This window comes from Neoarius graeffei, chromosome 11, assembly GCF_027579695.1.
Source record: "Neoarius graeffei isolate fNeoGra1 chromosome 11, fNeoGra1.pri, whole genome shotgun sequence".
Taxonomy (NCBI): Eukaryota; Metazoa; Chordata; class Actinopteri; order Siluriformes; family Ariidae; genus Neoarius; species Neoarius graeffei.
Genome location: NC_083579.1, coordinates 73,943,436 through 73,958,740, shown reverse-complemented (window position 1 = coordinate 73,958,740; position 15,305 = coordinate 73,943,436). Strand labels below are relative to the sequence as shown.

Genomic DNA, 15,305 nt, shown 5'->3' with positions numbered 1-15,305 from the left:
GAGTTACAGCCCTTGATGAACAAAATTGTACTTTGACAAGTTCATGAGAGTGTGTTTTTCCTTCTGAAATCAACTGCTGCCACAGTTATGTGGAGGAATTTCACCAAACTTGGCAAAAGGCTTTGTTATAGACACTTGTATGCATATTGAAATTTTTTTAATATGGGCAAATTTTACCGGAGTTATGCCCTTGATTATTAACAAACTTGTACTTTGACAATTTCATCAAGGTGTACTTGCTTTCTGAAATCAACTTCCCTCAATTTTTATCCCCTGCTGGCCGAAAGGCCCGAAGAGGGATTATGTCATGGTGATGTCTGTCCCAGGAAGGGTACTCACCTTCTGAAATCAACTCCTCTCTCAATTTTTGGAGGAATTTCACGAAACTTGGCAGGATTCTTTGTTATATGTCGGTAATACGCATATTGTAATTTCGTTAAATTCAGTCGCATTTTACCAGTTATGGCATAGTTGCCAGCGGGGGATATTGTGCTCTCAGAGCACTCTTATAAATTTAATTTGTTGCATAGGTCACATAGTCACGTGGGAAGGATACAAGGCGAAGCCCAAATTGATTTTCAATTCCTTTGGCATAGATTTTCACACCGGATGCCCTTCCTGACACAACCCTCCCCAATCTTTCCAGGCTTGGAACCAGCACCAAGTATGCACTGGCTTGTACAATCCCAGTGACTGGGTATTTTATCTAACCTGCATGTCTTTGGACGGTAGGGGAAACCAGAGCACCCGGAGAAACCTACACAGACATGGGGAGAACATGCAAACTCCACACAGAAAGGCCCCGTCGGCCATGAGGTTCGAACCCAGTCCTTTACACATGTAGAACCCTTTACAGTACATGCAGTATTCAGACTTGTGTGTCAGAGTATCATCTTTTGGCTTTTGTCTTGCTTTTATCAGTCCAGTGCCATTAATAAGAACCAATTTGTTATGTTAGTAATTCCCTCTGTTCCTTAGTACTTCAAGGATGTGCGAGCACTGTTTTGATCTCTCTCCTCGCTTAAAAGCAATCGCAATCTCAGTGTTGTCTTTTCTGTTTAATTTTAAATGCCTTGCTATTTTCGTGCAGGCCTTTCCACAAACAAAACCGAAGTACAGGTTTGTAGCCTGTGGAACTCAATCATTCTGAATCAGGCTCAGGTTGACAGCACCCGGTAAGGGCCCCTGTCCAGGGTACGGACAATAGAGCACCTCTGGCAGCAGGGAGGCACCGTCTTACTCAAGCAGAAGACACTCTTGCAGTACAATGGTTGATGTCTGTGAAGATTCTCAGTCATCCAGGTCATAGTAAACTGTGGGTGGTAAAAGAGAGCAACTGGACTTGGACACAAGCAAGTCCAGTTGCTCTCTTTTACCACCCACAGTTTACAATGGTTGAATAAGACCTCTTGGTGCTTGGATGAACTGAGTTTTATGGTCACTGAGCAACAGAACCGTCCAGTCAGAGAACACTACAGGGCAGCTTTGGAGCTTCCCGATCATCCCAATCTTTTGTGCCATCGGAATACAAGCTCTGAAGTCCAGACAGGCATTTATTGGGGACACGACAATAAATATAGCCTGATCTACCGTGCAAAGTATGGAGGTGCAGGAAGACCTAAGGTGATGATCCAACAGTGACAGGCCTGAGAAGCTGGAAGTTGCTAACTGGAGGTTTGCATTTGGGCGGCTGTGATGTGATGGTTGTATATTCGGAAAAATGAAGAAAACACAAGTCACGTCATGGGCAGCTGGTGTCAAACATTATTTGTGAAAGATGTGGTTGTAATTTTATTTTGAACCTGGGGAAAGCAACTCATAAGCGAGCAAACAAATGCTAAAGACCTCCTAGTCATCATCGGACACAAGAGACTACTATTTAAAAATTGCCTCTTCTTTAATGTGACTGAAATTTTAGCCACCTTTTTAGGCTTCTCTGTGTCAGAATCATCGTCCGAGTCTGTGTCAGGTAGGAATTTTTCATTTGATGAAACCGTTTCATCATTACTGTCCCTGTTGTGAAGGTATAAATCTTGATCAGCTTCAGATGACTGAATAAATACAAGGAATGCAGGTAAATGTGTCATGTCAAGATACAAGACAGTAAAAAACAAACATTCTTATACTACAGCACTGTTGAATTCTGGAATCTGATTCATGAGGAAGTGTTGATTATTCATCTACATCAGCATGGCTCTGACAGTAGTAATTTAAAGCAAGATGGCCTTTTGATTTCATAAAACCGGTGAAATTTAGTTCCTTCTGAAATTTGGTCATTGTGATGTACATTTATTTCTGTAATATCTCAAAATATCAGGCCATTTTGTGGCAGGGAAGTTAGTTAATTTGAGGGGATTCCCTAGCAATGTGCAAGAAATCATTTGCTTCGCGCAGTCAAGCAGACAGAGAAAGTCCATGTGCACATGTGCAAGTTTACCTTCTTCTTTTGGATTTTACGGCAGCTGGCATCCACAGTGTTGCATTACTGCCATCTACAGGTTTACCTTTGACCGTGCACTGACAGTTCCATCATTCTGTCGCTAAACAAACAGCTGATCACACCGAGGTGCTCACTGACCGCCGAGATTTATTAGTTTGGTCCTGCGTTTCCTTACCTGCGCAACATAACGTCTTTTCTTCTCACTTTCCATTACTGTAGTCGGTCTTTCATGTTTCATTCGCACACTCACGTCCTCCATTTTTCTCTCCTGTTTCAAATTTGTATCCCACAATGCCTTGCGCAAACGGGGAAAGCCCACCACGTGATGCATGACGTAGTATCTTGAATTGCGTCATGGTGAAGCAGGAAAACATAGCAGAGAATTTAGGGCCACGTGGATCTAAATTCATTAATTGTCTCATCTCATCTCATTATCTCTAGCCGCTTTATCTTGTTCTACAGGGTCGCAGGCAAGCTGGAGCCTATCCCAGCTGACTATGGGCGAAAGGCGGGGTACACCCTGGACAAGTCGCCAGGTCATCACAGGGCTGACACATAGACACAGACAACCATTCACACTCTCATTCATACCTACGGTCAATTTAGAGTCACCAGTTAGCCTAACCTGCATGTCTTTGGACTGTGGGGGAAACCGGAGCACCCGGAGGAAACCCACGTGGACACGGGGAGAACATGCAAAACTCCGCACAGAAAGGCCCTCGCCGGCCACGGGGCTCGAACCCGGGCCTTCTTGCTGTGAGGCGACAGCGCTAACCACTACACCACTGTGCCGCCCTTGGTCCGTAGATTACCTGATTAAATTTTAAGGGGTTATCAGGTCAAGGTCACCGGAAAGGTCTTTTTTTTTCTTTTTCCAATAACTTTCTTCAAATTCATCATTTTGACTTCAAACCAAACTGTGCATCTTTCAATTCTGCTTACAACTATATGCTGCATGATGGGGTAGCTTGGATAGTCTCTGTAGCGGTTGAGGGTTAAAAGTCAGGGGGGCCAAGGTAATGGGTCAAAATAACATTTTCCATTATAACTCAAAAATGGTTGCCAGTAGACATATGTTTACTATTATAAGCATATTGGAACTCCCATATGGGCTTTCATTTGGCACCATGATCTTTGACCTTGAAAGGTCAAACTCAAGGTCATGAATTTTCAGAGGGCTAGAACTTGAAAATGGTTGATGGTAGACAGATGTTTACTATTATGAGCATATAGGAACTCCCATATGGGCTTTCATTTGGCACCATGATCTTTGACCTTGAAAGGACAAACTCAAGGTCATGTGTTTTCAAAGGGCTATAACTTTTAAAATGGTTAATGATGGCCAGATGTTTACCATTATCAACATATAAAAAGTCCCATATGGGTTTTCAGTTGCTGCCATAATCTTTGACCTTAAATGACTTTGAAATGTCAAACTCAAGGTCATGGATTTTCATAGGACTATAACCTGACAGCTGATAATTGAGAAATATTATCGTTATCAACAAATATAGGTATAAAATAAGTGCGGCCGGGCAAGGTTTGTTTTGCCTGGCAACACTTGTTATTAATAATTAGTTCTGTGAGAGTCGCACAGTGCACTAAGGAAAAAAAAAAAGTTCTTGTTTGGCATCAGAAGTCATACCTGTGTAGCATTCTGAGTCTGAGATGAATCATCATGACACTGCTGCTGTGTCTTTTCACCAGCCTGCGTCCGAATGGGAAAGCCCTTCATGAGTTATGCTGTTTATGTGCACCCCCTTGTGGCTGCTCTGTGTTTCTGGGCTTGACTGCCTCCTCAGATTATTCGTAGATTAGACTTGATCTCTATCTAGAGACCTGCACAATAGGAAAACTGCTTTAAAAAAAATTCAGATCCTTTACTTTATCATGCATTAATACTTGTTCTGATAGTTGTGTTTGACAACCAGACCCACGGGTTGCTCTTCTTTACACATGCTCTGTCGGACAATAAGAAAATAAGACATTGCTGCAACGAAAGAAAGACTATATACAGAAAGAGTTTTGTTGTTACTTCTTATACACCTGTTTTAGGCATACAAAGAATTTCCAAAATGATTATATTATATTCAGATTTCAACTTGTGCAGATGACATTGGGCAAGACTGTTCTTCCACACGTGGTTCAACATCCATAGAAGTCTGTTGCTGCTCCAAGATCTGCTAGAAAATAATAAAAGAAAGCCTTTATCTTGGACTAAAGTTGCATACTGCAGAGAATGCAAGAAAACCAGCACAAAATGGAGGCTAAATTCCAGCTGATGCATGTGAATAGTTACCTGTTCTGCCTCTTCATTATACTCCATCTTTCCCAAGTCATCAGTCATCTGCAACACAATAAAACAGGATGCCTTTCATAAAAGAACAATGTTTTTATTGATATATTAAATCAGTTCTGGAGCAATTAAAAAATTAATCTTTTTTGACAGTTTCTTCTAAATTAAGGACAATACCTGCTTTAGGCTTGCTCATTGGGGATAAATTAGGGATAAAATTAGCTCATGTTTTAAGTCTTTCAAATTCTGTAAAGCTGCTTTGCGACAATGTTTATTGTTAAAAGCGCTATACAAATGACTTGACTTTAAATCCAACCTGATGTGTTAGGTGAGATTCAGATGCTTATTCATTACCAGATGTCAGCTCTACATCACTCACATGGTACAACAAGAATAAAACAAGTTACGAGTTATTTTGAAAAGTATCATGATGTGTCAAAGTGCTACAAAGTGCTTTTTTTTCCTCTACTAATTGTAAAGCGACCTTGGGTATGACAAAGGCGCAATAATAATAATAATAATAATAATATCTCTAGCCGCTTTATCCTGTTCTACAGAGTCGCAGGCAAGGTGCAGCCTATCCCAGCTGACTACAGGAGAAAGGCGGGGTACACCCTGGACAAGTCGCCAGGTCATCACAGGGCAATAATAATAATAAATGCACTTGGTGTGTTCAAGAATTCTTCACTTTGGTGTGCTCTCAATAAAGAGCCCAGCATTTAAATGAGCATTTTGTGAAGATTTTTTGCAAGCTCATTTCTAACTTTTTTTCATGTGCTTCCAGCTGAGAGAAAGCACAAAGTAGAATGGGATTGCTCGTATGACGTGGCTTTTCCTGGACCACTTTTAAAAGTTAACTTTGGGTCATGGGAGAATAGAAAACACGGGGACAGCTTTTCTGCTCACTAATCACTTTAATGTCCACCACAGCTCTCGGACAACTGACAACAACATAATACATGACCTCCTAACCTTACACCATATCCTTCCGCCAAGCTTAACCATCACTAACCTTACAGTTAAGGTGTACCATATTAACTAGTTTCTGATCTAAATAAAGGAACAGAACACAACCTCCACATGTACAGTATGCACCATGTGCTGTAATTACTGTACCATTCATGAAATTATATCAACGCTTTCATTAAAAGAGGAAATCTACATCTACTTCATGGAATAATTCAGAATTATAAATGTAGTAAAAATACTGTAACCATTTATTTTCCAGTTTGTTTGTAAGCCCCCACACACACACATACCGTATTTGACTCGGCATGTAGTCAGTGAACTGCTGTTAAACTCGCAAGGTTTTAAACAATATTTGATGCCACTAGTCCAAGCATAAACCAATTAGCCAACAACAGAACCTCTCTAGAATTACATTAATAAGATCAAATGAAAATAATGTGAAAATAAATAATTTTTTAAAATGGGAAGCAATACCTGTCCAGACATAATGGGGTCTTCACTGATCTTGTTGTTCTTAAAATGGCATCTGTATGAAAAAAATAGCCAAGCCAAGAAGCCTTTATTTGTCACACGTACACTCAAGTACAGACTGAAGCACGCAGTGAAATTTAACCTCTGTATTTAACCCATCTGAAGCAGTGAACACACACATGCACACACCCAGAGCAGTGGACAGCTATGCTACAGTCCCCGGGGAGCAGTTGGTGGGGGTTAGGTGCCTTGCTCAAGGGCACTTCAGCCCGACCTCAGGCCATAGCTGCCCCATGTTGACCTAACTGCATGTCTTTGAACTGTGGGGGAAACTGGCATATCATGTGTTTATGAAGGTCTTACTTTTTTTTTTAACCATGATTTTAAAAAAATGTAGTTGGAAATGAACTGGTTTCATCATGAGGTTATGGTTTTATATATCTCATCTCATCTCATCATCTCTAGCCACTTTATCCTTCTACAGGGTCGCAGGCAAGCTGGAGCCTATCCCAGCTGACTACAGGCGAAAGGCGGGGTACACCCTGGACAAGTCGCCAGGTCATCACAGGGCTGACACATAGACACAGACAACCATTCACACTCACATTCACACCTACGGTCAATGTAGAGTCACCAGTTAACCTAACCGACATGTCTTTGGACTGTGGGGGAAACCGGAGCACCCGGAGGAAACCCACGCGGACACGGGGAGAACATGCAAACTCCGCACAGAAAGGCCCTCGCCGGCCACGGGGCTCGAACCCGGACCTTCTTGCTGTGAGGCGACAGTACACACACACACACACACACACACACACACACACATACACAGGGTTCTCCACGAGGGGTTTTAGAGATGCGGGCCGCCCCCCTTTCTGTGATTCCCGCCCCCGTTTAATTTCTGCCGCCCCTTTACAAAAGGAAGAGATGTCACTTTTTCTTTGTGACAGATAGCCTTTCTCTGTTGGAGTACCGACAACGCGACAACACCCGAGTGTGAAACTCATTTACCAGCAATTAGTTTAGTCAGTCTGACGATTATAGTCTAAGAAAAGCGTTTCACACTTCAGTGTTTTTGACACATTGTTCTTGCGCCGGGAGATAACGCCTTTATAATAACGTGTGAATCGACACCAAGTTCAAGATAACTGATTTTTATTGTCGGCAGAGAAATAAAGGATAAAAACAAAAAGTTCAAAGTTGGTGCGGCAAGCGTGATATTGCCTATAAAACCGTGAGGATATAACCTGGCTGTCAGTGTTACTGTAGAAGAGGAAGTGCTACTGTAGAAAAGAGGAAAGCAGGTAATTTTGAGTTAGTTTCTTTCAAATATCAAAGCATTTTGTGCAACCATATTTTAGAGATCATGTTAGGCTGTGTAACTATTACAATGCATTTTGCTTGAGTCTGTATGAATGAGTTTAAATTACAATGTCATTTTTCTTTTTTATCTTCTTAGACTGTTAACTGGTGAACATGGATGGAGCAGTGTAAATATAGCCATGGAGCAGTGTAAATATAGTTAAAACAACATCTTTTCAATGTACTTTACTCTCTAAAAAAAAATTATTTTTTACAGTGGTGCCTGCAATTACATTTCCATTTCAAACAATGTCAGCTTTTGTGGAGCAGTGTGAATATAGTTAATACAAAAACTTTTCTGTACTTTTCTATTCTTTTTTTGTAGTTTGCTAAATAAAAATATATTTTTTCCATTTCCATTTCAATGTGTCTGAATATGATGTGTAAGTGTGTAATGTTTGATGTATGATGTGTTTTGTACCAGTCCAATTGATTCCTCTATTCTAAATGATTACTATTGAGAGTATTTTATGCAAATGACATATGTAAATGTATGCAAATTTGTTTCAAGGTCATCCGATTGATCCCCACCCCCCTATATTTTCCATCCGTGGAGAACCCTGATATATATATATATATATATATATATATATACACATATATACACACACACACACACACAATATATATAGAACTGGAGACAAGATGTTTCAACTGTGATTTTATATATATATATATATATATATATATATATATATATATATATATATATAAGAACTGGAGACAAGATGTTTCAACATCAATTTCAATATGTGGAACGTGGGGTGAACGCGTCGCATGGTGAGTGGTAATGCCAGTTTCACGGAACATGGATTGATTACCTTACTGACGAGGAAGGGTCCTACGTATCTGGGAGCCAGCTTGCGGGAGACGGTTCTGAGAGGCAGATGGCGTGTGGATAGCATGACCCGCTGCCCCACCCGGTAGGTGAGTGCCTTAGAGCAGCGTTTGTCGGCCTGCCTCCTGGATGCTAGGGTGGAGCGTAGGAATCTTCTCCAGGCCAATGCCCACGTCCTCCTGCAGCGGCGTATGAAGGTCTGGGCTGAGGGTACAGCAACCTCCTCCTCCTCTTGGTTGGGGAAGAGTGGTGGTTGGTAACCTAGGGAGCACTGGAAGGGTGAGAGACCTGTGACAGATGAAGGCAGAGTGTTGTGAGCATAATCAACCCAAGGTAGGTACTTATTCCAAGAACCGGCATCCCTGGATGCCATGCACCTGAGTGCCACTTCCAAGTCTTGATTTGCCCGTTCCACCTGGCCATCGCTTTGAGGGTGGAATCCTGATGAGGGACTACAGGAGCCCCCAATGAGTTTGCAGAAGGCCCTCCAGAACTGCAGATTGAATTGAGGACCCCGGTCGGAGACGATGTCAGAGAAGAGTCCGTGTATGTGGAAGATGTGGAGGGTGAGTAGTTTGGCAGTTTCTTTAGCTGTGGAAAGCTTGGGCAGAGGGATGAAGTAGACTGACTTAGAAAAACGGTCAATGACTGTGAGGATGCATGTGTTGCCACCTGAGTTGGGGAGTCCTGTGACGAAGTCCAGGGCGATGTGTGACCAGGGCCGATGAGGAGTCAGGAGGGGTCTCAGCAAGCTGGCAGGGGGTTGATTGGCTGTCTTGTTCCGGGCACACGTGTCGCAGACTGCCACGAACTCCTGGACGTCTTCCTTGATCGCTGGCCACCAGAAGCATTGTTGAATGAGTGCCAGGGTTCGAGCAGCTCCCGGGTGACAAGCCAACTTGGATCCATGACCCCACTGCAGCACCTGGGTTCGCACAGAACAGGGAACAAACAGGTGGTTATGTGGTATATTGCTAGAGTCACCAGCCCGGGGGTCCTGCTCCAGGGCCTTCTGCACTAACGTATCTACCTCAAGTAGGGCGGCCCCCACCAGACAGTGTGGGGGGGAGGATGGTTTCAGGCATTCTAGACTCCTCCTGGCAGGAAGAGAATATCCTGGACAGGGTGTCAGTTTTGCCGTTCTTGGAGCCTGGGTGGTAGGAGAGCGTGAACTGGAATCGGGAGAAGAAGAGAGACCATCAGGCTTGACGTGAGTTGAGACATTTGGCGGACTTGAGGTATTCTAGATTTTTGTGGTCGGTCCAGACAATGAAGGGGAGATCCGACCCCTCGAGCCAGTGTCTCCACTCCTCCACGGCCAGCTTGACGGCCAACAGCTCTCCGTCACCGATGTCGTAGTTCCGCTCAGCAGGGGACAGTCGGCGAGAGAAGAAGGAGCAGGGGTGGACCTTGTTATCATTGACCCTCTGGGAGAGAATGGCTCCGACCCCGGACTCAGAAGCGTCGACCTCCACAACAAACTGCTTGGCCGGGTCGGGCATGGTGAGGACAGGTGCTGTGGTGAATTTGCGTTTGAGCATGGAGAAGGCTTTCTCTGCTTCCTTCCCCTACTTGAACAGGCTCTTGATTGAGGTCAACGCCGTGAGAGGTCCGGCCACCGTGCTGAAGTCGCGGATGAAGCGCCTGTAGAAATGAGAGAACCCCAGGAAACGCTGGAGCTCCCGCCGTGAGGATGGGGTGGGCCAGTCAGCGACTGCCTCAAGCTTGAGGGGGTCCATCTGGATCCTCACTGGGGAGATGATGAACCCCAGAAACGAGACGGAACTCTGGTGGAACTCACTTTTTTCCACCTTGACAAACAGCTTATTCTCTAACAGGCTCTGGAGGACCTGCTGGACATGACCCCGATGTTCCTCCAGGGAGCGGGAGAAGATCAGGATGTCATCCAGGTACACGAAAACAAAGATGTTGAGAGAGTCCCTTAAGACGTCGTTCACGAGTGCCTGGAAGACTGCGGGAGCATTGGTCAGGCCGAAGGGGACTACCAGGTACTCGTAGTGACCCATGGTGGCGTTAAAGGCCATCTTCCACTCATCTCCATCCCTGATCCTGACAAGATGGTAGGCATTATGTAGATCCAGCTTGGTAAATACCTTGGCTCCCTGAAGTAGTTCAAAGGCCATGGTCATGAGCAGTAGTGGGTAGCGGTTCTTGACCGTGATGGTGTTGAGACCTCGATAATCAATGCAGGGGCGGAGCGACTTGTCTTTTTTCTCCATGAAGAAGAATCCCACCCCTGCTGGGGAGGAGGAAGGGTGGATGATCCCAGCTGCCAAGGACTCGGAAATGTACTTCTCCATGGCTTGCCTTTCAACGGGAGAGAGAGAGTCGTCCTTTGGGTGGCACCGTCCCAGGCAGGAGGTCGATTCCAGTCATAGGGTCTGTGAGGAAGGAGGGACACTGCTCGGATCTTACTAAAGACAAACTTTAGATCCAGGTATTCCGGAGGCATGTGAGAGAGGTCGGGGAACTCACTGGCTGAAGGCTGTGGTGACTTGGCAGGAGGCAGAGTGGAGTGCAGGCAGAAAGCTAGGCAGTAGAGGTCTGCGCGGGTCGGATTTTTCAGTCCCGCTCCCGCCCGCGCCCGCATTGTGCAGTCCCACTCCCGCCCGCGCCCGCAAAGAATTATGATTTTCAGTCCTGCTCCCGCCCGCGCCCACAAAAAAATTATGATTTTCAGTCCCGCTCCCGCCCGCGCCTGCCATATTTTGTCCCACTCCCACCCGCAAATCCCGCATGATGCAGACGTTCGTGTTATTTCTCAGGAAAGTTCTTGTCTTGACACAGTGTGATGGTGCCCCACCCCCTACTTTGAGTGGATTTGAGCATAAATATCTACAGCTCACGTTTGTTATTGTTTACCTTATTTCTGAATTCAGCATGTAGCATCTCTAATAATAATAATTAGTGCTATCAAACGATTAAAATATTTAATCACAAATCACACATTTTTATCACATGAGAAACCATTGTAATTCTCTGATCAGCATAAAAAAGTGAATGGGCTTGCTTTGTACCAATGTTTTTTTTTTTTTTATTGCAAAGCAAAGCTAGTAAAAGAAATGAATTGATTTCCTGCTTGCGTTAGTCTACAACTTTAATCAGAGAGACATGTTACACAGTGACGGTAGGCTTGACTCAATGCTATCCCAGAAATCCTTCCTGTAATATGCAAATTTGGCTGTCCAATCAGAGGCGGCCAAATTTGCATATTACAGGAAGGATTTCTGGGATAGCATTGAGTCAAGCCTACCGTCACTGTGTAACATGTCTCTCTGGTTAAAGTTGTAGACTAACACAACAAGTAAATCAATTCACTCATGGTTCTCTTGCTAGCTGGGTGTGAACTGCGTGTCATTAGAGTGATCAATGGCAAGTTTAAGATGCTATTTCTCACTCAATCCGGCAATCTGACTTTCTCTGCAAATTTACGCATCTTAAAATGTTTTTATTAATGCCAAATAAAATATCCAGCACAAATTATATACCGTATGATAGACATAAATTAATTTATAAATTTTATTTCAAGCACGTTTTTAGTTAGCGGGATTACAGCTTATCACCGCTCCCACCCGCGCCGCATATGTGCACTCCCGCTCCCGCCCGTGCGTGCATATGTGCACTTCCAGTCCCGCCCGCGCCCGCAATGAGCTTTCAAAATTTGTCCCGCGCCGCACTGCTTTGCGGCGGGTCCCACGAGTCCCGCGGGACTCCCGCGGGAGTGCAGGGCTCTACTAGGCAGGACTGTCCCCAGCCTAAGATGGTGTTGTCGGCCCAGTTTAGGTGGGGGTCGTGCTGCATTAACCAAGGTAATCCTAGAACAATGGGTACGTGGGGGTCATTCATGACGTGAAATTGGATGGTTTCAGAATGATTACCGGAAATCCTCAGGGTGAGCGGGGCGGTGACGTGGGTGATGGTGGTCAAGCCGGTGCCATTGAGTGTCAGGACGGTGAGAGGAATGTCGAGAGCGAGTAGCGGGATTCCCAGACACTTGGCGGTGGCGGAGCAGATCAGGGTCCTGTCCACCCCAAGTTGACGAGGGCCTGGAGATGGTGATGCTGGTTGTCAAAGATGATGACGACGACAGGGAGTAATGGTCGATCAGTGGGGGGCTGGTTTCAAGTGTTGCCCACCAGGGCCTCTCGATTCACTGGTGGGCTCATCCTTTAACGGGCAGGCTCGGCAGATGTGTCCCAGCCGACCACAGTAGAAGCAGTCCCCTGTGCTTCGCTGGCGCTGTCATTCTTCAGCTGACACCTGAACCCGGTCTACCTCCATGGGTTCGACGGATGAGGCAGGAGATGGAGAGGAAGTGAAGCTGGGGTGAGTCTTCTCTCTCCTCCGTTGCTGGACATGGGCATTGATACGGTTGGCGAGGTCCATGAGGCTGGAGAGGTCTGACGGCAGTTCCCGCAATACCAGTTCGTCCTTCATGGCGTCGGACAAGCCATGCAGGAACGCGGCAACCTGGGCGCTCTCGTTCCAACCACACGATGCCGCCAACGTCTGGAACTCGATGGCATAGTCTGAAGTAGACCAGGACCCCTGCCGCAGCTCCATGAGTTCTCTAGCCTCCTCCCGGCCAGACAGGGAGCGGCCGAAAGTTCCCCTCATCTTCTCGGAGAAATCTTTGAAGTTGGAGCAAAAATGTGCATCAGCGTACCAGGCCGCTGTTCCACACTCCCTGGCCTTGCCGGTGAGGAGCGTGATAGTATACACTACCCGGGAGCGTTCTGTGGGGAAGACCAGAGGTTGCAGCTCTAGGATTAATGAGCACTGAGACAAGAATGATCTGCAAGTACCTGGTTCTCCATCGTAGGGTTGAGGTGCTGGAAGTCTCGGCTCACGGAGAAAGGTGGTGGCGGGAGCTGGAGTCAGAGATGGCTGGGCAGGTATAGGCATGGCTTGATAATGCTGCATCTGCATGGTGAGGAGTTTGAGTGAGTCGGACAGATTGGCGAGGGTCTGATTGACTTGTCATAGGTCTCGTTGATGGGTCCCGAGGAGAGTCCCTTGTTGTTGGACGGCCGTTCTCAGATGGGTGAATTCTGCTGGATCCATGTTGGCCAGAACGTACTGTTAGGGTTGCTGGAGGTGTGGTGAATTAAGACCCAAAAGCAGAACACACACACAGACAGTAATCCAAGAAGCGTAGTAGGTTTAATCCAGAAAGAAGCATGGCAAAAATGTAAACAAATTCAATTAAGAAAACAATGGAAATAGTCCAGATATATTTTAAAAAAATGTGAAATTTGACTTGAAAGAAACGAGGCAGGCAAAGACATGAAAAAACACTTGGAGGAAAAAACACGAAAAACTCTCAAGGCAAAAAAACAGCTGGAGTCTACATACGAGACGTTCTGGCACTGTCTGTGGCTGAGAACGGTGTTTAAAAAGGCAGCGGTGGTAATCAGGAAGTGAATGCAGGTGAGTGCTTGCTGAACGAGGAAGCAGGCAGGATGGAATTCCCATCCCGGATCCGGATCAGAGCTGATGTCGAAGATCTACAAACTCAGGAGCGGATGTCTGGGGCGGAGCGTGACAGACGGAGCTTGCAAGGATATGCCAAGAGGAATGGGCAAAAATGTCCAGAAACAAGTGTGCCAAGCTTGTACCTTCTTTCCCAAGATGCCTTGAAGCTGTAATTGCTGCCAAAGGGGCATCAACCAAGTAGTAGGTTAAGGGTGTGTACAGATATGTAACCCCTAAATTATGGAATCAATTTTGTGCCAAAATGTTCATTCAATACTTTTGAAATATCAAACAAAAACGACAAATCAAAATACAAAATAACAAAAAAAGTCAATTTTTTTAGACTGGCAAACAAATTATTCGTGTAATCGTGCAAAATATCAGTCTATTACTCTTCAGAAACCTTTTATTTTTGTTCCGCGTCTTTCTCAGTTTTGTTTGACGTAATTTATTTTGGTTGTGATTCCAGCTTTCTCGTTTGCGCTCCCTGACTTTTTGCTTGCAGTTTTGGCACAAACTTCACGTGTGGGTGGGCTGTCCAGGAATGCATTCCCATTGGGTAATTTGTGTTTGACTGACAGCTATGCTCAGCCATTCCCCCGGAGGCTGTTGCGGCCATTTCCTACTCGAATTTTGGCGGACTGTTTGACGAGTGACCAATCCATTGACGGTAAACAAGGATCGAGTGGACTTCAGTGGCAACTATGATATTGAATTAATTCAACAAAGTGTAAATTCAATATCATAGTCGCCACTGAAGTCCACTCGATCCTTGTTTACCATCAATGGATCGGTCACTTGTCAAACAGTCCACCAAAATCCGAGTAGGAAATGGCTGAGCGGAGCTGTCAGTCAAACCTGGATAGACCTTTCAGCATTGATGGTGTCTTTCCAGATGTGTAAGCTTCCCATGCCACACGCACTAATGCAACCCCATACCATCAGAGATGCAGGCTTCTGAACTGAGCGCTGATAACAACTCGGGTCGTCCTTCTCCTCTTTAGTCCGAATGACACGGCATCCCTGATTTCCATAAAGAACTTCAAATTTTGATTCGTCTGACCACAGAACAGTTTTCCACTTTGCCACAGTCCATTTTAAATGAGCCTTGGCCCAGAGAAGACGTCTGCGCTTCTGGATCATGTTTAGATACGGCTTCTTCTTTGAACTATAGAGTTTTAGCTGGCAATGGCGGATGGCATGGTGAATTGTGTTCACAGATAATGTTCTCTGGAAATATTCCTGAGCCCATTTTGTGATTTCCAATACAGAAGCATGACTGTATGTGATGCACTGCCGTCTAAGGGCCCGAAGATCACGGGCACCCAGTATGGTTTTCCGGCATTGACCCTTACGCACAGAGATTCTTCCAGATTCTTTGAATCTTTTGATGATATTATGCACTGTAGATGATGATGATGATGATGATGATG

At 45.1% G+C, this 15,305-nt stretch overlaps 1 protein-coding gene across 1 annotated transcript in view; it reads left to right on the top strand.

Moving 5' to 3' along the window:
• kif6 (kinesin family member 6) overlaps window positions 1-15,305 on the top strand; it is a 289,502-nt gene that overhangs the window by 256,569 nt on the left and 17,628 nt on the right. Inside the window, exon 22 of the mRNA XM_060932833.1 lies at window positions 5,294-5,338. Within this exon, the coding sequence (XP_060788816.1) occupies window positions 5,294-5,338 (45 nt within the window). The remainder of the gene's footprint in view (window positions 1-5,293; window positions 5,339-15,305) is intronic.